At 60.1% G+C, this 20,258-nt stretch overlaps 1 protein-coding gene across 2 annotated transcripts in view; it reads right to left on the reverse strand.

Annotated features, from left to right (window-relative positions):
• Nucleotides 1-6,173: 6,173 nt before the first annotated feature.
• The window catches only part of TRIOBP (TRIO and F-actin binding protein), a 53,056-nt gene continuing 38,971 nt past the window's right edge, over nucleotides 6,174-20,258 (reverse strand). For both annotated transcript variants that reach the window (XM_086712317.1, XM_086712316.1), the window contains 11 exons: nucleotides 20,043-20,132; nucleotides 19,624-19,733; nucleotides 17,646-18,165; nucleotides 16,876-16,986; nucleotides 11,956-12,103; nucleotides 10,147-10,249; nucleotides 9,445-9,604; nucleotides 9,256-9,369; nucleotides 8,640-8,726; nucleotides 7,709-7,875; nucleotides 6,174-6,900 (listed from right to left, as the gene is read on the reverse strand). In XM_086712317.1, coding sequence (XP_086568443.1) covers nucleotides 7,711-7,875; nucleotides 8,640-8,726; nucleotides 9,256-9,369; nucleotides 9,445-9,604; nucleotides 10,147-10,249; nucleotides 11,956-12,103; nucleotides 16,876-16,986; nucleotides 17,646-18,165; nucleotides 19,624-19,733; nucleotides 20,043-20,132 — 1,608 coding nt within the window. In that variant the 3' untranslated portion in view covers nucleotides 6,174-6,900; nucleotides 7,709-7,710. The remainder of the gene's footprint in view (nucleotides 6,901-7,708; nucleotides 7,876-8,639; nucleotides 8,727-9,255; nucleotides 9,370-9,444; nucleotides 9,605-10,146; nucleotides 10,250-11,955; nucleotides 12,104-16,875; nucleotides 16,987-17,645; nucleotides 18,166-19,623; nucleotides 19,734-20,042; nucleotides 20,133-20,258) is intronic.

Here is a 20,258-nt window from a genome sequence, read left to right on the forward strand (position 1 = left end):
ACGGAAGGGGCTTTGGCACCTCCCACGACACGTGGGGTGAGTCTGGAGCTGCGGGATGGTGAGGGGACGAGGGCCGGCCAGGGACGCGGGCACCTCTGGAACCCCCTCTTGTCCTGTCTGGGGACCCCCAGCCTTCCTGGTCCCCGGGGGGGAGGAAGCTCTTGCTCTGCTTTACTAGGGAAACTGAGGCAGGAGCGTGGAGCCCGTTCCAGTCATCCCAGCAGAGGTGCGCCCGGACCTCGCCTCACACCTACGCCCCCAGCTGGGGGACCCGGAGCACCTGTTCTCCGGGTAGCGTCCAATGGGACGCCCTCGGTCAGCTCAGGAAGCCCCCCCCCCCCCCCCCGGGCGGGGAGGCCCCGGGGACGCAACCAGCTCTGTGACCGGGTGATTCGTTTTGCTGCCCTGAGTCTCGGGTCCCTCAACTCGAAAGTGGGGATGGTCGTGCCCCTGCCTCACCGGGCCGACCAAAGGCAGACGTTGCGACAGGTAGAGGGGAGGCGGCGCTGGAGACAGATGGGCCGAGATGTGAGCCTCTGAATTATTGACCCGGGTGAGTCACGTCCCCCTTTTGAACCTCAGTTTCCTCTGGAAAATGGGGACAGCAGCAGGTGCTTACTTCAAAGGGTTGTTGTGAGCCTTAACAGGGATGCTGTCCAGAATGCTTGGTCGCGGCGGGAGCTCGGTCAAAGCCGGCCGCCCCTCCCCCGCCTTGGCCTCCGAGCCTGCAGGGCCCTCATAAAGTCCAGATGGGACGCCGGGGTGACAAGGGTGACTCAGAGCTCCACCCCGGGCCCTGCGAGGTGCCAGAAGCTGCCGTCTGCTCCCAGCCCCTCGGGCCGGCTGCCAGGCGCCCCGGTCGGTTTGCGAGGAGACCCGGCCCGTTGCCATCTGGTGCGCCGGCGAGGCCGAGGCCGTGGCTGTGCCCTGCCTAGAGGGTGCCTGGCTGCGTAGTCGCCCGCTTCTGGTCTGCCGCTCAGTCAGTCAGTCAACACACGCGCCTCCGGCGGAGGCTCCGTGTGCTCTGTGCTGGGCCCTGGGGAAGCAGAAGAGGACCAGAGCTGGTCTCACAGTCTGGGAGAGCCATGTGGAAAGAACACATCCAGTGGAGGAGCTGTGGAAGCCAGAGCCGTCAGTCAGCCCCAACTGGGGTATCTGGGAGGGCTTCCCGGAGGTGGCAGATGATGAGTGCTCCAAGTCCCGGCTCTACCAGGGGAGAGGCAGGGAGTGGGCAGGTAGGTGTGGAAGAGAGCAGGGAAGGCACTCAAGGACATGGCTGGTCCCCCTCGGGGGCGGCAGGGGGCTTCCTGGGGAAGCCTGGGGCCCAGGGAGTCCAAAGGGGCAGGCTGAGGGGCTCGTGTGCCAAGACTTGAGGGGACCGGGCAGGGCTTCGTGAGGAGAAACGACCGCCAGCTCTGTTTCAGAAAGCCCACGCTGGTGGGGAGCCTGGGTGGCTCCGCTGGTTAAGCCTCTGACTTTGGTCCAGGTCATGATCTCACACTCCGTGGGTTCGAGCCCCGCCTCGAACTCCACGCTAACAGCGTGGAGCTCTGCCTCGGATCCTTTGCCTCCCTCTCTCTCTTTCCCTCCCCAGCTCTCTCGCTCGCAAATAAACAAACATTAAAAAAAAAAACAAAAAAAAAAAGAGGGGCGCCTGGGTGACTTCGGTTCGGGTCGTGATCTCATGGTCCGTGCGTTCGAGCCCCGCGTTGGGCTCTGGGCTGACAGCTCGGAGCCTGGAGCCCGCTTCGGATTCTGGGTCTCCCCTGTCTCTCTGCCCCTCCCCTGCTCATGCTCTGTCTTGCTCTCCCTAAAATAAATGGATCTTAGGAAAAAAAAGAAAAAGTCCAGGCCGATGGGGCGCAGATCGGACGGGAGGGGAAGAGCAAAGCGTCTGGGGACGGGAGGAGGGGAGAATGAACAAGGATAAACCGCCGCATCCAAGGGCGGAACGCAGTGGGGAGGAAGGGTCGCTACCCGCTGGCCAGGCCGGACTCCCCCCAGGCTGCCGGGTGCCCTCCCCCGCCTGCCAGCGGTGGTGATGGCGCGAGAGGCGAGACGTGGTGAGCTCCTCGACGGGACACTCTCCGAGACTATTTTTTGCACTGAAGGGTCTGGCCTCGGACCTGGCAACACGTCCTGCCCTGAGAGAGAGGGAAGTGACAGGTGGGAACCGGGCAAAATGGAAGGAAGAGGTCTGGATGCTCGCGGGCCTTGGAATTGGGGTTTGGACCAAGTTTTTTTTTTTTTTTTTCAATGTTTATTTATTTTTGGGACAGAGAGAGACAGAGCATGAACAGGGGAGGGGCAGAGAGAGAGGGAGACACAGAATCGGAAACAGGCTCCAGGCTCTGAGCCATCAGCCCAGAGCCTGACGCAGGGCTCGAACTCACGGACCGCGAGATCGTGACCTGGCTGAAGTCGGACGCTTAACCGACTGCGCCACCCAGGCGCCCCATGGACCAAGTTTAAGCAGCCCTCCTGGGGCGGGCAGGGGGCGGGGGCGTCCAGCTGACTTCCGACTGCAGACCGCACAACAACGGCTGCGGTTTTCGAAACGCGCCCTGTATTCCGGGCCCCGGGCTGTACGTCTCACTCCTGTTGTCTCAGGGAGTCCCCGTGACCCCCAGGAACGGTGGCAACCGTCACAGGGACAGCACCAGCCGATGCTTGCATGACGCCGCTAGGCCCTGCCACTCTTCTCAGCCTTTTACGTGGATTGGCTCATTTTGGTGCTTCACGATACTTCCGTGAGGCACGCTCGGCTATCCGCAACTTGGAGGCGGGGAAACCGAGGCACGGAAAAGTTCTGTAACTGAGAACTCGCGCATGGCAGAGCTAGGAGCGAGGAGGTGATGGAGGCTGGTGGCCCGTGGACGTGGACGGGGACGTGGGCCTGAGATCTCACCCCCGCCTCCCCCCCGGGGGGGGGGTGCCTTCCGCAGGTGTGTGCAGGCTGAGGGAGGGGCATCTGGGCTCAGAGCAGGGGAGAAGGGAGAAAAGGGAGGATGGGGGAGGGGGAGGGTCTGCAGGGGTAGCGCTTCCTGAGGGGGGGGCCACTGTGGGGTGACATTGCCCCACCAGAGCGGCTGCAGGGCCCTGGAGCTGAATGGGCTTTTACGTTCCTACGTGCCTTTGAACACGATGTTCACCCGACCTGCAATATGCTCTCCACCCTCCTAGCCTAGCTAGTTCCCGCTCAGCACCAGCACGGCCTCCTCCAAGAAGCCTCCCCTGACCTCTCAGCCTGGGTTTGCTGCATCCTCTGGGCTGATTGTGGCTCCCTGTAACTAACTGAAGAGCCACAGATTGGAGGGAAGACAGGGCCTTGGCGGTGGCCTCGAGACTGAGGCTGCTCAGGTCTGGCGTTCCTGAGAAAGGTCTGGGCTGGAGACGGCCAAGAGCCAACGATGAGCATTCAAGGAGAAGAGGTGGAAGGTGGCAGGAGAGCTGGGGACAGACTCCGGGGAACTCCGGCATCAGAGGGCTGGGCGGAGGGACACAACTCCACAGAGTTCTCGGCAGGAGTGGGGAAGAAAGATGGCGCCCAGCATTCATGCCCTGGTGTGGTCCCCTCCTCTTGAATCTGGGCTGGCCCCGTGACCTGTTTTTGACCGATGTGATGGAAGCGACACCACAGCGCTTTCGAGCCTCAGTCGTAAGAAGTTTGTAGATGGTACCTGGGTCTCCTGAAACTCTCTCTCGGGGAAGTCAACCACCGTGAAAGAAGTCACATTGCAGACTTCCCTGAGACTGCCATCCCGTGAGCAAGCCCTAGCTGGCCACGTGAAGTGGCCACGTGGAGAAGAGGAGACAGCTGCCCAGGGGCTCCCTTTAGCTGTCACAGCCATCCCAGTTGAGGCAGCAGACATATGAGTGAAGACGCCATCTTGGATGTCCAACCCAACTTAGCCTTCAGGGGACTCCGGCCCAGGGAGGGATGTGACTCAGGGAGGTTTACGTAGCCAGCTGGAGGCAGCAGGTGGGGTTTGAACCCAGGCAGGCATGATACCTCAGCCTGTGCTCTTTTCCATAAAAGAGCGGCCACATCGCGTGGTTTTGGCCAAATTCCCCCGTGTGACAGGTTACTGGGTTTTCCCCAGGGCAGCTCACCCGGGCACCTGCTGGAACCCTAGGTTTTTTGTCTTTGGGGGGTTTTTTTTGGGACACGATTCACACAAATTCACAAATCACCAAGTGCACGGCGTGGTACATTTTTACATGTGTATACACCCACGTGGCCCCTACCCAGGTCAAGATCTCCAACATTGCCAGCACCCCAGAAAGTTCCCTCGTGATCACTGCTAGCCCATGTCCGTCCCCGGCCCAGAGGCACCCACTGTGCTGATGACCGTCACCATAGTGACAGTTCTGCCTTGAACTTCACATAAACGGAATCGTACCGCAGGTCTTCTTTTGTGTCTGGCTGCCTCACTCAACCTTGTCTGGAAGATTCACCCAAGTTTTCGCGTGTAGCATTAATTCTTTTCTTACCGCCGTGTAGTATTCTAACGTACGAACGGATCACAATCCACTTGTTCATTCAGAGGTGGAGCACTTTTCCCACGTTGGCCCGATTGTCCAGCTTGTCCTGGAGGCCGAGGAAGGGGTGGGTGGGAGGCAGGCACCGAGAAGGATGTTGCCACGGCCCACGTGCTAGATGGGGGGGCCCCGGGTTGGGCGAAGGCGGTCCTGGGGGCAGAGGACGGAGTGGAGGGATGTCAGGGGGGCTGGCGGGAGTCAACAGAGTATGGTGAGGGCGGGCAGTGGGGGCTCATCTGGTGTCAACCATCTGGACCTTGGGGCAGCCAGGTGCAGCCACCCCTCCTCTGAGTGGCTCAGGGATGCTCCGTATCTCGAGAGACAAGAAGTCCCAAACCAGGGCAGTGCCGAGGCTGGACGATTTGATGGCTCGGGGGTCCCGGTTCTTCCTTCTTTCTACTCGGCCGTTTTTAGCGTATCGATGAGGCAAAGTCGTGGCGACACGGGGACTTCACCCAACACCGTCTGAAGGCGGGGAGAGAGAGGCCCTCCCTTTCTTGTACCCTTTTCTTAAGAGCAAGGAACACCTCCCAGATGACCCCCTCCAACCCTCCACCCCCACTCAAGTCTTCCCCCCCCCCCCCCCCCCCCCGCAACTCACTGGCTGGAATTGCCTCCCGGGCCCGTTCCTAAACCCATCACTGGCCAGGGAATGGGACATCTTCCCCACAACCCACATGGTTGCTCCCCTGTGGGTCTTGCCCTGGACACACCGGGGATGTTCACAGGGCATTTGCTCATGCCGTTCCCTCACTTGGAACGCCCTTCCTGCTTTTTCCATCCAGAATAGACATAGTTCAAAGCCACCTTCAAAAGCCCTCTCCGATCTGCAGGCTGGGTCGGGGTCCTACGACCTCCGGGACCCAACCTGTTTTTGTGCCCTCGGTGGGGGCAGGGTCAGTCCTTGTTCACCTCCCCCGGTGCCCGGCCGGGATTGATGGGGAAGGCCGTGGGGGGTGAGGCCAGCTCACCCGCCCTCCCCCCTTCGCTATAGCCCTGCAGATCGGACCGCCGGGCTGGGCTCGAAGTGGCTGGCGAAACCGGGACCAGGGTTCGGGAGCCGCACAGCTGGCCAGCCGGGATGAGGCCTCCGGCCTGGTGGGCCTGGGGCGGCCGCGTCCACCACCCGCCTCCACCGTGCCCAGGGCTGGACGTGACCTCTGGGCACAGCCTCAACAGAGGATGGAGGCTGAAAGGCAACCATTTGACAGGAAAGCAAACTAAGGCTTAGAGAGGGGATGTGGCTGGCCCCAGGTCAGAGACAGAGCCTCAGCTCCCCTCCTCTTTCCAAGGCCTAGGCTTTGAGGGCGTCCCAGGCTTTGAGGTGCACAGGAATCGCCGGGGGTCCGTGTCACAGTGCGGATTCTGACTCAGTAGGCAGGGGCGGGGCCCGGACTCGGGAGTTTCTAACCGGCTCCCTGGTGACGCGGCTGCGGTGGCTGGTCTGCAAACCCCACGTGGCGCTGCGAAGCCGTGGCCCTGACGGAGGAACTAGATTCTCAACTCCGCCCTCAGAGCTCCCAGGCCGCCCTTCAGGAACGAGTGCCAGTGGGGGGGGTGGGGGGGGTGGGGAGGGTGGTGAAGCCCCAACCTCCATAACCCGCCCTGCCCCAGCCATCCTAGACGCCAGAGCCGCGGGAATATTTTATTAAGTTAAGAAGGCTCATGGAGCAGAAGAGAAACGCCTTCATGGGGCGGCTGCAGTGGTTCCGTTGCCCAGCACCCCCTCAGAGGAGGAGGTGAAGCCTTAGGGAGCTGCCGGCTCCTTCTGCCCATCTGTCCCTCTGTCCAGAGTCCCAAGGTGTGGGTCCCCTCGGGGCAGGAAGTAGTTAGTGGGAGGTAGGGTAGGAAGAGGGTGGCTGGCTGGCTCCCTGCCTCTCCCACCAGAGTCAACGGTGCCGTGGCCACTGCTGCGCCCCTGCTGGACCCCCCCCACCCCCTGGGGCAGGGCCACGGGCCCAGAAGCCTGAGCCCCCCGTGGCTGGAGACAGAGGGGGAGCCAGCGTCCAGGAATTGGTTTTTTCAAAGTATAAAGTGTTGGGGGGGAGGAAGGAAAAAAAAATCTATATAAAAATCTCTTCACATATAAAATCCTGAAGAAGGTGCAAAAGGTAAGACCCAGTGCGAGGGGCGCGCTCAGATACGCAGAGTGTGTGTGTGTGTGTGTGTGTGTGTGTGTGTGTGTGCGCGCGCGTGTGAGTGCACCTGTGTGCGTGTGTGTGGTGGGGACGAGTGCACGTGCGGCCCACAGCGGGCGGGGAGAAAGCTTGGCTTCTGACTTCCATCCAGCAGGAAGGAGGGCGACTGACTGGTCCCCTCAGTCTGGGGGCGTCTGCTGCTGGGCTGGGCCACCAGGACCTGGAAGACAAGAGTCGGGGAGCAGCAGGCTTAGGCCAGGCAAGGGCGGCGCTGGGCCTGGCCCACAGGGTGGCCTTTCCTGCGCGTCTCGGGAAGTCCACAAGGACTGGTCAGAAAGAAGCAGCTCTAAGGGTGCCTGGGTGGCTCAGTCGGTTGACCGTCCGACTTCGGCTCAGGTCAGGATCTCGCGGTTCGCGGGTTCGAGCCCCGCGTCGGGCTCCGTGCTGACGGCTCGGAGCCGGGAGCCCGCTTCAGATTCTGTGTCTCCCTCTGTCTGCCCTTCTGCTGCCTGCACTCTGTCTCTCTCTCAAAAATAAATACACACTAAAAAAAACTTTTTTAATTAAAAAAAAAAAAAAAAGAAAGAAAGAAAGCAGAAGCTCCAGGTAGACCCGGCATTAGAAAGCCACCATAAAAATGCTCCGAAGCCTGGTAAATCAGAGATGGCCGTAAGACCAAGTCGGGGGCCAGGCTCCATCCGTGATGTTGGAGGTGTGGAGCTCGGTGGAAGGAGCTCGGTGAGGGATGCGCGCCACGCTGCCCGGCCTGAAGGTGGGGCCAGCGCACGGCACCTGCCACCGCGGCCGACGCAGCTGAGCCAGCCGCGGGGAGGAGGGCCGCGGGCTGATGAGGCTGCGGGTGTGGCTGTCCCCATTCTAGAAAGGGAAACAGAGGCCACGAGAAGGAAGCGCCCTGGGCCCGCTGGCACGGCGAGTCGGGTGTGGATGAGCCTTGGGCTCGCACCTCCAGGCCCAGTGCCCGACTTGGCCTCGCCCCCGCTTGGCCGTGCCCACCCCTCGGCACCTACCTTTACTCGGCCAGGCTGTTGCGCATCGACTCCTTCTCCCGCAGCGCAGCCATGGCAAGGCGCAGGTGCTCCTTCAGCTGCTCGATCTCCCGCTCTGACCGTGTCTTGATGTGGTTCAGCTCTACGTACACATCCTGGTACTTTCCCGAAGTGAAGCGCTCCTTGTCCTGGGAGGGCGTGGAGGGGCCGTGAGGCCACGAGGCCTCCCCGACCCGGCCCCGCCTACCTGGCCCAGGCCCACGCGCTCTCTGCCGGCACAGAGCAGCCAGGCCCCTGCACGGCCCTACGGCCCTGTCCCTTGGGGTGCCCCCTCGGCAACCCCTAGCCCTGAGTACACCCTCCCAGCACGGCCCAGTGAGCCTCCAGGATCATTTTCACCTCTCGAGATGGGAGCTGAGGTTCAGGGAGGCAAAGGCCACTCGGCAGTGAGTGGCCAGGATGTGAACCGGGTCGGCCTGGCCCAAGCCTTGGGCCCTTTCCATGAGTCTGACTCACACATGCTCACAGAGGATGTCAAAGACTTAGGGACGTGGCACCAGGCAGGCCAGGCTCACAACCCTGGACCCAAATCCGGGCCCTTCCCCACTGCCAGCCACGCAGCTTCCTCACTGGGACGCATGCTCCACCCCGCAGGGACTTGGGTCTTTTCTGTTCACAGCTGTCTCCCCAGCGCCTAGCACGGTGCCCGGCACACAGTAGATGCTCAATAAAAATTTGCCGAATAAATAAAAGCAAGTGTGGCCGTGGGCAAGTCACTTATCCTCTCTTAGCCTGTTTCTCTGTCTCCAAATAGGGACAAGGACACCTTGGCCTCGGGAGAGGCCCGAGGAGAGCCATGACATGAGGAGGCAAGGAGAGTGCCTGGCACAGAGCAGGCGCTCACAGGTGGGTCCAGAGGCTCCCTCCCCAGTGGCCCCCAGTCAGGCCCTACCTTCTGCAGCATCTGTAGCTCATCCCGGAGGCACTGCACCTCCTTCTTCAGGTACTGGAGCTCGTTCTCCTTCACCCGCAGCAGCACCTGGGGTCATGGGCGCCAGGCTGACCCAGGGCCAAAGGCCAGGGCTACCCCGGCCCACGGCACCCTGCAGCCTGGCTCTCTCTGCCTCAGGCCCCTAAGATGCAACCCCCAACCTGCACCAAGACCCACCGCACCCCATGGGCAGGCTCCTCCAGGAAGCCCTCTCTGATTTCTCCTTGCTGGTTCGAAGATTCAAGAAGTTAACAGATATGAAGGACTTACAGAAGTTCCAGACAGAGTAGAGCCATATATAAATTTTCGTACAATAAAATAAAACACGAGGGCGATCCTAGGATCACACACGTTTTCTCACTCCAGCCTCTCCCAGTAAGGGGGGTGCCAGCCTCATTCTACAGAGGAGATGCTGGAGGGGGCAGGACCCGAAGGGGAGGGCTGGACTCTGGCCATAGGGCTCTCCTCCCTGGGGCCCAGCCCCGCGGAGCGATGCCACTCCCTGCCGCAGGGCACAGCCGGCCTGTCGGGGCCCCGAGAACCAGCCAGGCTGCCCGGCACAGGGGTGGGCGCTCACCTCCAGCTCACAGGAGCTTCGCTCGCTGCTGCGTCCACAGCCGTCGCTGGTGCCCTGCGAGGCAATGAAGCCGCGCAGCCGGTCGATCTCCTCTGACAGGCGGGCGTGCAGCTCCTGGGGGGCAGGGACGGTCAGCGCAGGGACGATGGACCGCCGTCCCCGGAGCCCCCCACCCCGGGCCAGGCTCACCTGGTTGTGGCGCAGCAGCTCTTGGCCCTCTTGCTGGCAGCGCCGTAGCGTGTGCTCACGCTCCTCGGCCTGCCGCGTCAGGGCCCCGATCTCCAGGCACTTCTGCGAGTACTGCTCCGACAGCACCTGCAGCTCCCGCTTCAGCGCCGCCACGTCCGACCTGTGCGGGGTGGAGGACGGCAAGGACGGCATGGGACTCGGGGCAAGATAGACTCAAAGCAGCTCCAGACTCCGGGTGCCCGCCCTAGTTTTGCCTTCGGCCCACTGTGGGGCTGTGACCTGGTGACAGCCTCTCTGGGCCGCAGGTGCCTCCCGTATGAGGGGCTGAGTTAAGCCTCAAAGGCCTCCCAGGTCCTAACATCCCAGAGCTGTGCTGCGTGGCCAGAAGGGACACCTACTGGCCGAGGGTGGTACTGCAGCCCAGCTCTAGGGGACACTAACCGGAAGAGGAGGTGGAGGCTGAAGAAGGGGTCTGAAGAGCTATCTCTGTGGACTGGCACGGGGGTCTGGCTGAGGCCCCACCGCTTCTGTTCCCTGTGCCAGGTGGCTGATCGGGAGTCTCAGCTGGGGGCAAAATGATGTGTCCTCTGCCGAGGGGCCTCGGCATAGGTTCCTGCCTCATAAACACCGAGGTGGGCAGCTGGGCCCTTAGCTCAGAACGAGGCCCAGCCCACAGACCCCAGGGTCCGGATGCCAGCTTACTGGTGCTGCTTGCGAAGGCCATCTGGACCCTGTTGGAGACTCCGTGTCTTGCTCAGTTCCCGGCTCAGCTCCTCCTGGTAGGCCTTCTTCATGGCTTCGATGGCTAGAGGCAGGGCAGAGGCATGGGGGGATCTTGGGGAGGAGTCAGCAACAGTAAGCTCCACCTCCTCCAAGGCCCCACAGATACCATGCAGGCAGGAGCAAAGAACACTGGACCAGGCTGTATCAGGAGCTGAGGGGCTTTGGGTAAGTTGCTAGACCTCTCTGAGCCCATCTATCAAGGGAGGGTGACAATCCCTGTCTGACAGGACAGTGCTGGGGAGACGCCTCAGCGTCTGACCACTGGTACGTCTTGTTGGTCACGTCCGTGTAAGGCCCCACACAGCCCGCCATCCCTGCAGAGCCTGGAGGGTTCTTTAACAAGGCCCAGCTCCCTTGCCCAGCCCGGCGGTCAGGAGTGCAGGGGCCGCAGCTGGTACAAATCTATGCAACTTTACGAAGGGCACCTAACCACTCTTTGCCTCCAGTCCCTTGTTGGAAAACGGGGTTACCAATAGCACCTTCTCTCGTGGGTTATTGGAGGATGCAGATAGAGCATTTAGAGCAATGCTTGGTCCAAAGTAAATGCCCAGTAAATGCTCCCATTGGCTTATTTTTCGGGCTGTGAGCAACCAAGGACCAAGTGTTTCCACACTCACGCAGGGTTATTGGGAGGATTAAATGAGCCCTCACCCATAATCTTATCCCTAATTCTAAAATCCGAAGGCTCTGAACACTGAGAGCTTTTCATAACTCTTTTGGTGGCAATCCCTGACCCGAACAGACGCAGGGGCCACTTGCGGTCATTCTCAGCCCATGTTTAGCATGACTCTGAGAAATTTCACTGTAAAAACCTTGGTGCTAGATTCCAGGGGAGAGTCCAGACTCTGCTGGGAAGGATATCTAACTGATGTACTAAGGTATCTTCCTAAAATGCAAAACACACTGGCCCCAGGCTGTTTGCGATGAGGGGCCAACGGGGCCGGGGGTGTGAAGCACGTGGCATAGCGCTGGCAGGTGGGAAAGTTCTGGATCATGTGACTTCTCTCGTCCTTTCCTATCACTCTGCAAACCGCTCCGAAGTGCTTAGGATGCACCAGACCTACACAGCAGGTGCGCAGTGAACACAGGGAGGGAGGGAGCTGTCCAACGTCTCGGGCATTCCTGTTTCCGGCTTGGGAGGGCAGGGGGTGGGGTTCAGGGCACGGCTTTGCAATCAGGGTGCTCTGAGCTCCATCCCCGGCTCTGCCATCTGGACAAGTCACCAACCTCTCTGCGCCCGTTTATTCATCTGTTAAATGGGGGCCCTCGATCAGGCACTGCATGGGCCAAGGGTGCTCGCGTTCCCCAGAACGGGGCTTGGCAAAGGCTCACGCCTTTCCTCCCGCTCTGCCCAGGGTCCGGCCCTCTCACCCGGGGAGATGGCACTTCTGTGGCTGAGCAGGCTCCACCCCAGCACAGAGCGCGCACCTGGGCAAGGAATTGGGGCTCCGTGCGTGTGTACGGCTTGGGGGCGAAACCCCCAGTGGCCGCAGGCCCCTGAGGGAGAGGAGTCACAACCCAGGGAGACAGTAGGGGCGGGGGGGGGGATCCTTTTATTGCCTTGGTTTCCCTTGCTCAAGTAGGAGCAGAGGCCAGTTCTAGGGGCTCCAACCCCCCCTGGTGCGTTTTCCCAAGTCTGGCACTGAGACCCCCCCTCTCCTATCGAAAGCCTTCCCCGATTCAGCCGGGGGCCGCAGCTGGGAGGCTCGTGGGGCGCAGGGTTCTCACCCGAGGCCGTGGCCGCCGTCTCCTCGGCCAGGAGCCACTCCTTCTCCTGCTGCAGCCGCTGCAGCTCCCGCTCGTGGTGCCGCTGCAGCTCCTCCATCACCTGCTGGTGCGAGGACTCCATCTCGGCCAGGCTGCGCTCGCACGCCTCCTGCGGGCGGGAGGCCAGCACGTCCCAGGGCTGCCCCCACTGCCCAGGACACGGGCCCCCTCCCCAGCCCGAGGCGGGGAGCCTCAGGGGCAGGCTTCTCCACCTCTCCTCCCTGGAGCCGGGAGCCACCGGCCGCACCTGCGCCTGCTCCCCCGGTCCACAAACCTCACCATGTCACTCTCCTGCTTCAAACCCTTCCGAGGCTCCTATCCTGTGGGGCCAAGTCCCTGCTCCCCTGTCCGACCCTCGTGGCCTCAGCCTGGGCCTTTCCCCACCAAGGAAGGCCAGTCACGGCATGTTCACATCTCTGAGCTTTAGCTAAGGCTAAGCCCTCTGCCTGGAACGTTCTTCTGCTACTTTCTCTTCCGGGATAACTGACTTTGGCCTGCAGCCCAGCTCAGTGTCCTCCCTGCTCTGCCTCTGGACGGCCTCTCCCCTGCCTCCGAAGGTTCTGCTTCTGCTGGACTAGAAGTTCTCCCAAGACAGGGAAGACCTGACCCAGCTCGGAGTCCCCGGCGTCTGGACCAGGGCCTGACATGGGGCAGGTGCTGAGTAAGTGAACGGAAATTGATGACATCACAACACAGGGCCTGCAGAGAAGACTGGCAAGTATTTAGAAGACTGCTAATGCCCACCGCTTGGGAGAGTCAGCTGTGACGGGTGTGCCGAGGGCAGTTGATGGCGTCACCACACTTTCAGTAACCCCATCCCTCGACCTAGCAGAAAGTCACATGTATAAAGACTTGCGGACGGGGGTGAAACAGATGAAAACGGGACACGGTCCGAATCCCTAATGGGGGAGCCCTTAAATAAATGATGGGATCGAGCCTTGCAAAAGAGGAGGCGGGAGGGCAGAGAGGGAGAAGTGACCACGGAAAGTCAATGACGGGAAGCGAGGGGGACCAGACTCTCCGTTGCAGGCTTTGAAGATGGAGGAAGGAGCCAGGAGCCAAGGAGCGCAGGTGGCCACAAGCCGCCGGGAAAGGTGAGGAAATGGGCCCCACCTGGAGCCCGGCGAGATCTGAGTTAGACTACCATCCTTCAAAACCCTGAGATGATAACTTTGGGTTCTTTAAGGTGGTGGTAAATTTCTTTCGAGAGCAACAGGAAACTATACGGATGTGCTCAAAGGTAACCAAGGTGACCCCTGGGGTGGGAGCAGGCAGGGGAAGGAGAGCTCGGGTGTTTATTTCTAACCTTTTGATTGGTTTGAATTATTTTCGAAAATGTAAACATATTTCTTATGTATTTAAATTTAAGATCATTAAAAAGGGAAGGGCAAGAGCCCCAAGAAGAAATCGAAGCAGAGGGCCAGATAAGACAGTATACTCCACCCCCCCCCCCCACCTGATACCATAGGGCACGGTGGGTGAGGACCGCCCTCCACCTGTCCAGCAGCCACACCAGAGGGCTTTAAGGGCCAGGCCTCCTGGGTCCAGGTGTTCTGAGTGGGGGGCAGGGAACATCTGTCCCTCTGCATGTGTCCTCCATGTCCCTCCAGTGACAACAACAGAACATAGCTTTGGAGTTCCACACACTGGGTCCAGAGCCTCGCTGTACTGGAGTGAACTTGAACGGGCCCCTTCCCCACGCTGAGCCTCAGTGTCCTCATCTATAAAACAGGCCCATAAGGCCAACTCATGAGGGTCCCTAAGATAAACCCACCTACAGAGATGGGAGCAGCACAGGGGGTGGGGAACCGATGTTCTTAAAGGGCCAGATCAGGCAGGCGGACCCGGCAGTTAATAGGGGGTCAGAGGCAGGACCGAGACCAGGAGGAGGGGCTCCTAGAAGGCCAAGTGCTATTCTCTCTGACATATCTTCCCGAAGGCCCAAGGTGTCCAGCAGCCACCTCTGACAGGGATCAAAGTGGATGAAGAAATGCCTGTAACCCCCCCCCCCCACATTAGGCTGGAGGGAGGCAAAGGAGTCACTAAAGCCCCAGTGGGTGAAGCCCCAGAACCACCCCCACCCCCCCAGCTGCTGTCCATGGAAGCCCCACAAGCTAAAAGAAGATTCCAGGACGAAGATACCAGGCTGGGGAATCTCTCCCCAGCCGTCCGCTCTCCAGGGTCTGCTGAATCCCCAGCCACCTCCTCCTGGGCTGGCGAAGGGACACAGATAGCTCAGCTTCTCTTGTCTGGCACCCTCCCCATCTGGGGCCCCTCCTCCACTCCCGTCTTTGGCTTGTTTCCTCATCATTCCCTTCTCACCTCCCCCAATTCCGTCTGCACCATTCCCATCCCAACCTAACAGGATGAAACACCGACAGCCTTTGTGGTGTCCAATGGCCCCACGGGGACCAGGAAGCCTGGGATGCAGACACAGGTCTGCCTCCCGCTTGAAGGTCTCACCGCCTCTCTGGGCCTCGGTTTCCCCATCGAGAAGCTGAGAAGTCAGAGCAGTGCTTTTCGAACTTCATTTGAGGGACAGAAATCTTTTCCCAAAGGAAATCTAATGCAGGTTCTAAGAGTAAAATCCAAGAGGCTGCTCGGATACCCCTGGCTATGAATGGACCCACCCAGAAAGGTAGCCCCTGGGGCGTCGAAGGGCTCCAAGTACAGTCTGAGGCCCTCTGGGTGGGGGGTCTCTGAGGGTGTCCCAGCTGCCTCAGGCTGTGGTGTTAAGCCACACCCAGCCTGAAGATGCCCCACCCACTCTGTCCTCTGACCTCTAGAGACCCTTTAACAACACTGGTCCCTCCCCCATCACACCCCTCCCTATGTCAGGTGACCCCAAAGTCACGCCCCCTCCCCTACTCAGGTCCTAACTCCCCTTGGTCCGGGTCTCCCTTCAGTTGAATGCTTCACCCACCACTCAGCTCCAGACGGCTCCCTGGCCTTGCACAGCCGCCCAGCCTCAGGGCCCCTAGGGGCTCTCCTCTATCTGCTTTGGGCCCAGTCACCCAGTCCTAACCACTCCTCTCCGCACACCCTCCTACAGCCCTCTCTCCTTCGGTCACCGTCCTAGCTCCTGACGCTGGCCCTGTGCCCTCCCAAGCCCCCCCCCCCCCACCCCAACACCACTTTCCCCACGTCATTGTCAGACCCCAAACCTCCTCAGGTCTGCGGAATGAGATCCCAAATCCTTGGCTTGCTGGAGGTCTCCACTGTAGACACCCACCGGCCCTCCACCTCTGGCCCCAGACCGTGCCCCCACCCCAAACCAGTGCTCTGCTCAATGCCCGCCCCCCCAGAAGCCTGCCTGAGAGCCCCGCACAGCGACCTCCAACCCTGGAGCTTCTAGAAGGCCCCGCCCACACAGAGCCTAGGATCCCAGCACTCTTTTCTACTTTAGGCAACGGCGGGCTGACTGCCGACAGCTGATGGTCATATATTTTGCAATTCTGTGACACGATTAAGCGCAGCCATTTTAAAAGTTAAAGTATATACGTTTACAATTAACTACATTAAAAACAAAGGTGATATTCATTCATCACTTCCTAATTATTTCACTGCATTTTATTATTGTTTATACTCTTGAGGTTTTTTTTTTTGTTTTGTTTTTAAAGATTTTATTTTTAAGTAATCTCTACACCCAACGTGGGGCTCGAACCCAAGACCCCGAGGTCAAGAGTCCCGCGCTCCACCGACTGAGCCAGCCAGGTGTTCCTGTGCTCTTGAGTTTATTTACATCTTCTGTATCTTGTATGGTGGAAACGCTCTATAATTCTGTGCACGTGTATCTTCCCGATTCGGTGTTCAGGGACATCGGCCACAGTGGGAGTATTTACACCACGGAAATTGGTGAACATTGCACGTCAGGGCTTGATTTATTGTTTTGCTGACTTAAGCGAGGGATGAGAAAACGCTAATAATGCAGATTCAACTTCCCAGCGTGCCACATCTACGACCATCACATTGTCACTAGAACACGGACCTGAGAAAATAACTCTAAATGGGATATTCTCAAAAGAAAAAACTATTCTCCAATTCGGCCAAGAAGCTGCAAGTGACATTGACCAACTAGAGTTTTGACAGATGTCTTTTTGTTTTACTCGTGAACATAAACCAAACTGTCAACCAACATGCACGGCAGAACGACACTCACTTGTCAGTTAGCTGTGCATACAAACGTTCGGAAAAACCAATGAAAGTCACAGTCAATTCCGAGAAAAGGCAATGTGCTATATATGTGGAATTCACAATAAAAGTTATATATTTTGTACTTGTACACCGTGTCCTACACATCCTTTCGATCAGTAAAATTTACGGTAAACGTACGTTAGTGTGTATGTGTTTACATACACGTGGATTTTTCTGTCAAACGGTTACCAGACCACTGTCCCAGGCAGACGGAGTGTCCCCTGGGGGCCACTGGAGGGTCCCACATCCCGCGGGCCTTGGCCTGGTAAACACGGGCAGGATTTCTCTGTGCTTAGGGAGTGACCCTGGGGGCCTGCCCGTTGGGGATCCCATTCCCCACCGGCCCTCCTTCCCCAGGGTGGTGTGGGAGAAGGGGTCCACGTGCAGAACGTCCCATGGGGGCTCACACACAGGCTCTGCAGTCAGCCGGAACCGAACTCAAGTCCCACCTCTGACATCTGCAGCTCAGTTGACCTCGGGCAAGTCCCATAACCTCTCATAGCTCAGTGGCTTGTCTGTAAAATGGGCACAGTGATCACGTCTACCCGCTGGGTACATTAAATACGAGGACGCATACGAAATGCCTCACACGGGTTCCGCTACGCTCCCAGAACGTTAGCTGTTCTCTGAAGCCACGGCAACCAGAAACCTGCCCCGAGCCCCCACAAAACAGCCCCCCGGCCTCACCTGCGAGATGTAGCCCGGGGGGATATGGCTGTCCTCCTGGGGCCTGGGTGCACTCTGAGGGGCCTCTCCTTGAAGGCGCCATGCCTCCAGCTGGGCGCGGAGAGACTGGACCTACAGGGGGAGGAGGCGAGGTCAGCGGGAACCTGGAAGCCGGCAAGGGTCTGGTGGCAGGCAGTGAGGAGCTTTGGGTCTGAGAAAGGGAGGTGGCCCGCGGCCGAAATGCAGGCCAAGGGGACATTCCAGCACTTTCCTGGATGGCCAGGTCAGTGACCCAGGAGAACTTTGTCCCAGAGAAGAGTAAACGGGGTTGGGAGCAGGACACTGTGATCACAGATATTTATCCCCGCAGGCGGCAGGGAAACGTCTGAGCCTCAGTTTCCCGCCAGGACAATCAGGACAAGGTCTACCCTCTGGGACCACGCGACCGCTGTGAGGGTTACATGAGCCAATGTAGGTAAAGGAGGCCTAGGACGAGGTATTCAGAAGATGCCTAATAAGTGCTCTCTCCCTCCTCTCCCCTTCTCTTTGGTTGCGGAGGACAAGACTAAGGAGGGAAAAAAAAAAAAAAAAAAAAAACACCCCAAAAGAAGAAACACCGAGGTCCAGGAAGCAAGATTCCGGTTCACGGGAGTCTGGGGCACCACACGGTGAATCAGGGGTGAGCTTCCCGTCACTTTAGGAATGCAAGATAAATGCCACAGCGCGACGGCAGGGACAGGCGGGGCGCTGGTGGGGCGAGGGGGCTCCCCGAGGCCGGCCGGGATGCCTACCTCCTTCTCCAGCGCCTCGTGGCTGTCACGCGGGGGCCCGCGGCGCTCCCCGCGGCTTTGGTTGAGCAGGGCGGTGAGAGGCACCCGCTTGTTTTCCCGCAGGGGCAGCTTCTCCAGCTCCTGCCACTTCTTCTCAATCTCCTCACTGAGGCGGCTCTGCTGGTCCTCGGTCAGGGGGGCCCCCAGGCCCCGGCGCGGCGCCTCGCCGGTCGGCGTCTCCACGGGCCTGCCGTCCGTGGCCTCAAACCACTTGCGACGCTCCTCGGAGCGCTGCGCCAGGTCCCGCTCCAGCTCCTCCTGCTTGGCCGGGCGGTCGAGAGCGCGGGCCGGGGTGCGGGCCCGCTGCGGGGAGCCCTGAGTCAGCGGGGCGAGCTCCACGTAGTCCAGGGACTGCCGCTGCCCGTCCGCCTTCCGCGGGCCGCCCCGACCGATGACCTCAGAGCCCACCCGCTGCTCCCCCGCCTTCAGGGAGCCCTTCTGGGTGCTGTGCGGCGTGTTCTCCTTATTGCAGTCCGAGAGCCTAGGGTGCCAGCAGAGCCCCGTCAGGAGGGACGTGTGACGCTCAGCCCCCAAGCCTGCGCTTCTGGAGCGCCACCCGTGTGCCAGGGCCCGGGGACAGACCCCGGTGGGGGAAGCAACCCAACCTAGAGGTTACAACTAGAGATTCATCATTAAAGGACCCTGGGAACCATCCCAGCTCTAACGCTTAGCAGCAGAGGGACCAGGAGAGCTGGCTTCCCTCCTTGACCCTCAGTGACCGCATCTGTAACATGGGACAGCGGTGCCTCTCACAGGATGGACGTGAGCACTAGGCGAGTGAATGTGCCCAAAGCAACCGCGAGCCCTTCGCTAAGGCTGATCAAAGTGTTATTACAAAGGTGCGGTTTGAGGCAGGGTCCTGGGTTCAAGAGGCTCACAGTGGAAAGGGGAAGATGCCCACGGTCACAGTTGAGGGGGTGAACAGTGACCTCTGGGTGCACAGAGCACGAACAGTGGCAGTCGGCCCCTTCTTCCGTTACTTGCCCAGGCAAAAACTACACCTCCCGGCGTCCCGTGCAGCTGTGGGGCCACGTGACTACATTCTGCCCAGTGGTGTGAGAGGCAGTACCCTTTCCAGGACCAAACGTGCCCTGGCCTGGCCCCTGGCTGGGACTCCGTGAGGACAGAGCCAAAGGTGGGAGTCGTGGGCCACGGAGCTGCCCCACCAGGCCTGGAGGGCACACCTCTGGATTGTTCTGGAGAGAGAAAGAAATCTCTCCCTTATTTATGCCACTGTGTTTGGGGCTTCTTTGTTACAGCAGCTGAGACTACAGACTAAGTAACGGTCAGGCTGCACAGACCTGCAGAGTCTACAGAGGGCTCCTGGGCACATCCCTCACGTGAAGGAGGGGCCACACTCAGCGTGACAGATACGGAATGTGAAACTCAGACAAGTAAGTCACTGGCCGGATGCCGAATAGCCAAGGTATGGCCAGGTTGGGGGGCTCGTGCCGGGGGCCTCCCAATACCATACCCTGTTCCTGCTGTCCCACAGCTGCAATTCCCCGCCCCCCGCACAGGCGGCTAGGGTTCACACTGTATGCGGGTTCTGCCACCAGCTTACTCAGCCCTCCTACCCTCTAGTCACCTCCAGAGGGTGAGCTCCCCATCCAGACACCCTCTGCCTAACAGGCTTAGATGTAGCGGAGGGGGGTGAGGGGGGCGTCTTTGACTCACTGGCATCTTCTCCAAAGAGTCAAAGCCCCTTCCCACCTTTCAGGATGTCGCAGAATACAAAGGCATGGCAGTCAAACCTCAAATCCTCAAAGTATCTTCAGGGGGGTGCCAAGAACGCTCACTGCCCTCTCTCCATTTTGTTGATGGAGAAACTGAGGCCCGGGAGGCACAGCCGCGGGGCCCTCTGGCGTGTGCCAGAACCCCACTCAGGGATGCAGGAGGAAGCGCCTCCCTCAAGGTCCCGCTCCAGCTCGGCACATACTTGGTGACATCCGGGGCAGAGGTTGGCCGCACGGTCTTCCTCAGAGCCTCGATCCAGTTTCGCCGGATACCCGAGGTCATGGCCGACAAGGTGTAGACAGCATCCTTGGTCTGCAAGTCCACCCCACGGGCAGGTTGCCACACGGCCAGCCCCACCGCTCCCTCGCCACCGTGCACCCCCAGGGAGGGTGGCCCGTCCCCCCCAGGAGGGCATCTGAGGTCCTGCGCCTGGGGATGAGCTCCCCTCCGCCAGCTGGCTCCAAGGTCTCCCCAACGTTCAGCCCCAGTGATAGCCGGGGTCTCCCCAGACACGCAAAGTGCCAGCGGCAGAGCTTCTGACTAGCTCTGAGGACAGGGGCTATAGGTGAACGAGGGAAGCCCATCACCCCCGATCAGGCCCCCCCCCGCCCCGAGTCTCACGTGGATCTGGAAGCCATAGTTGCGCTGCACCGCGTACTCGGTGACATCCGTGCAGGAGCGCAGGTCGATCTCGCCATCCAGCTCATCTGCCTGCCGCGGGAAGGCCACGACGGTCCACGATTTCCACTTTCCCCACCTAGGCCCCCCAAGCCCCTCCCAGGGACACGCCCCCCCCAGCACCTGATGGCGGCAGGGAGCCTCCCCACTTTGTCTCAC

Source organism: Puma concolor, chromosome B4 (genome assembly GCF_028749965.1).
Source record: "Puma concolor isolate L17-30 chromosome B4, mPumCon1.1.hap2, whole genome shotgun sequence".
NCBI classification, from domain to species: Eukaryota; Metazoa; Chordata; class Mammalia; order Carnivora; family Felidae; genus Puma; species Puma concolor.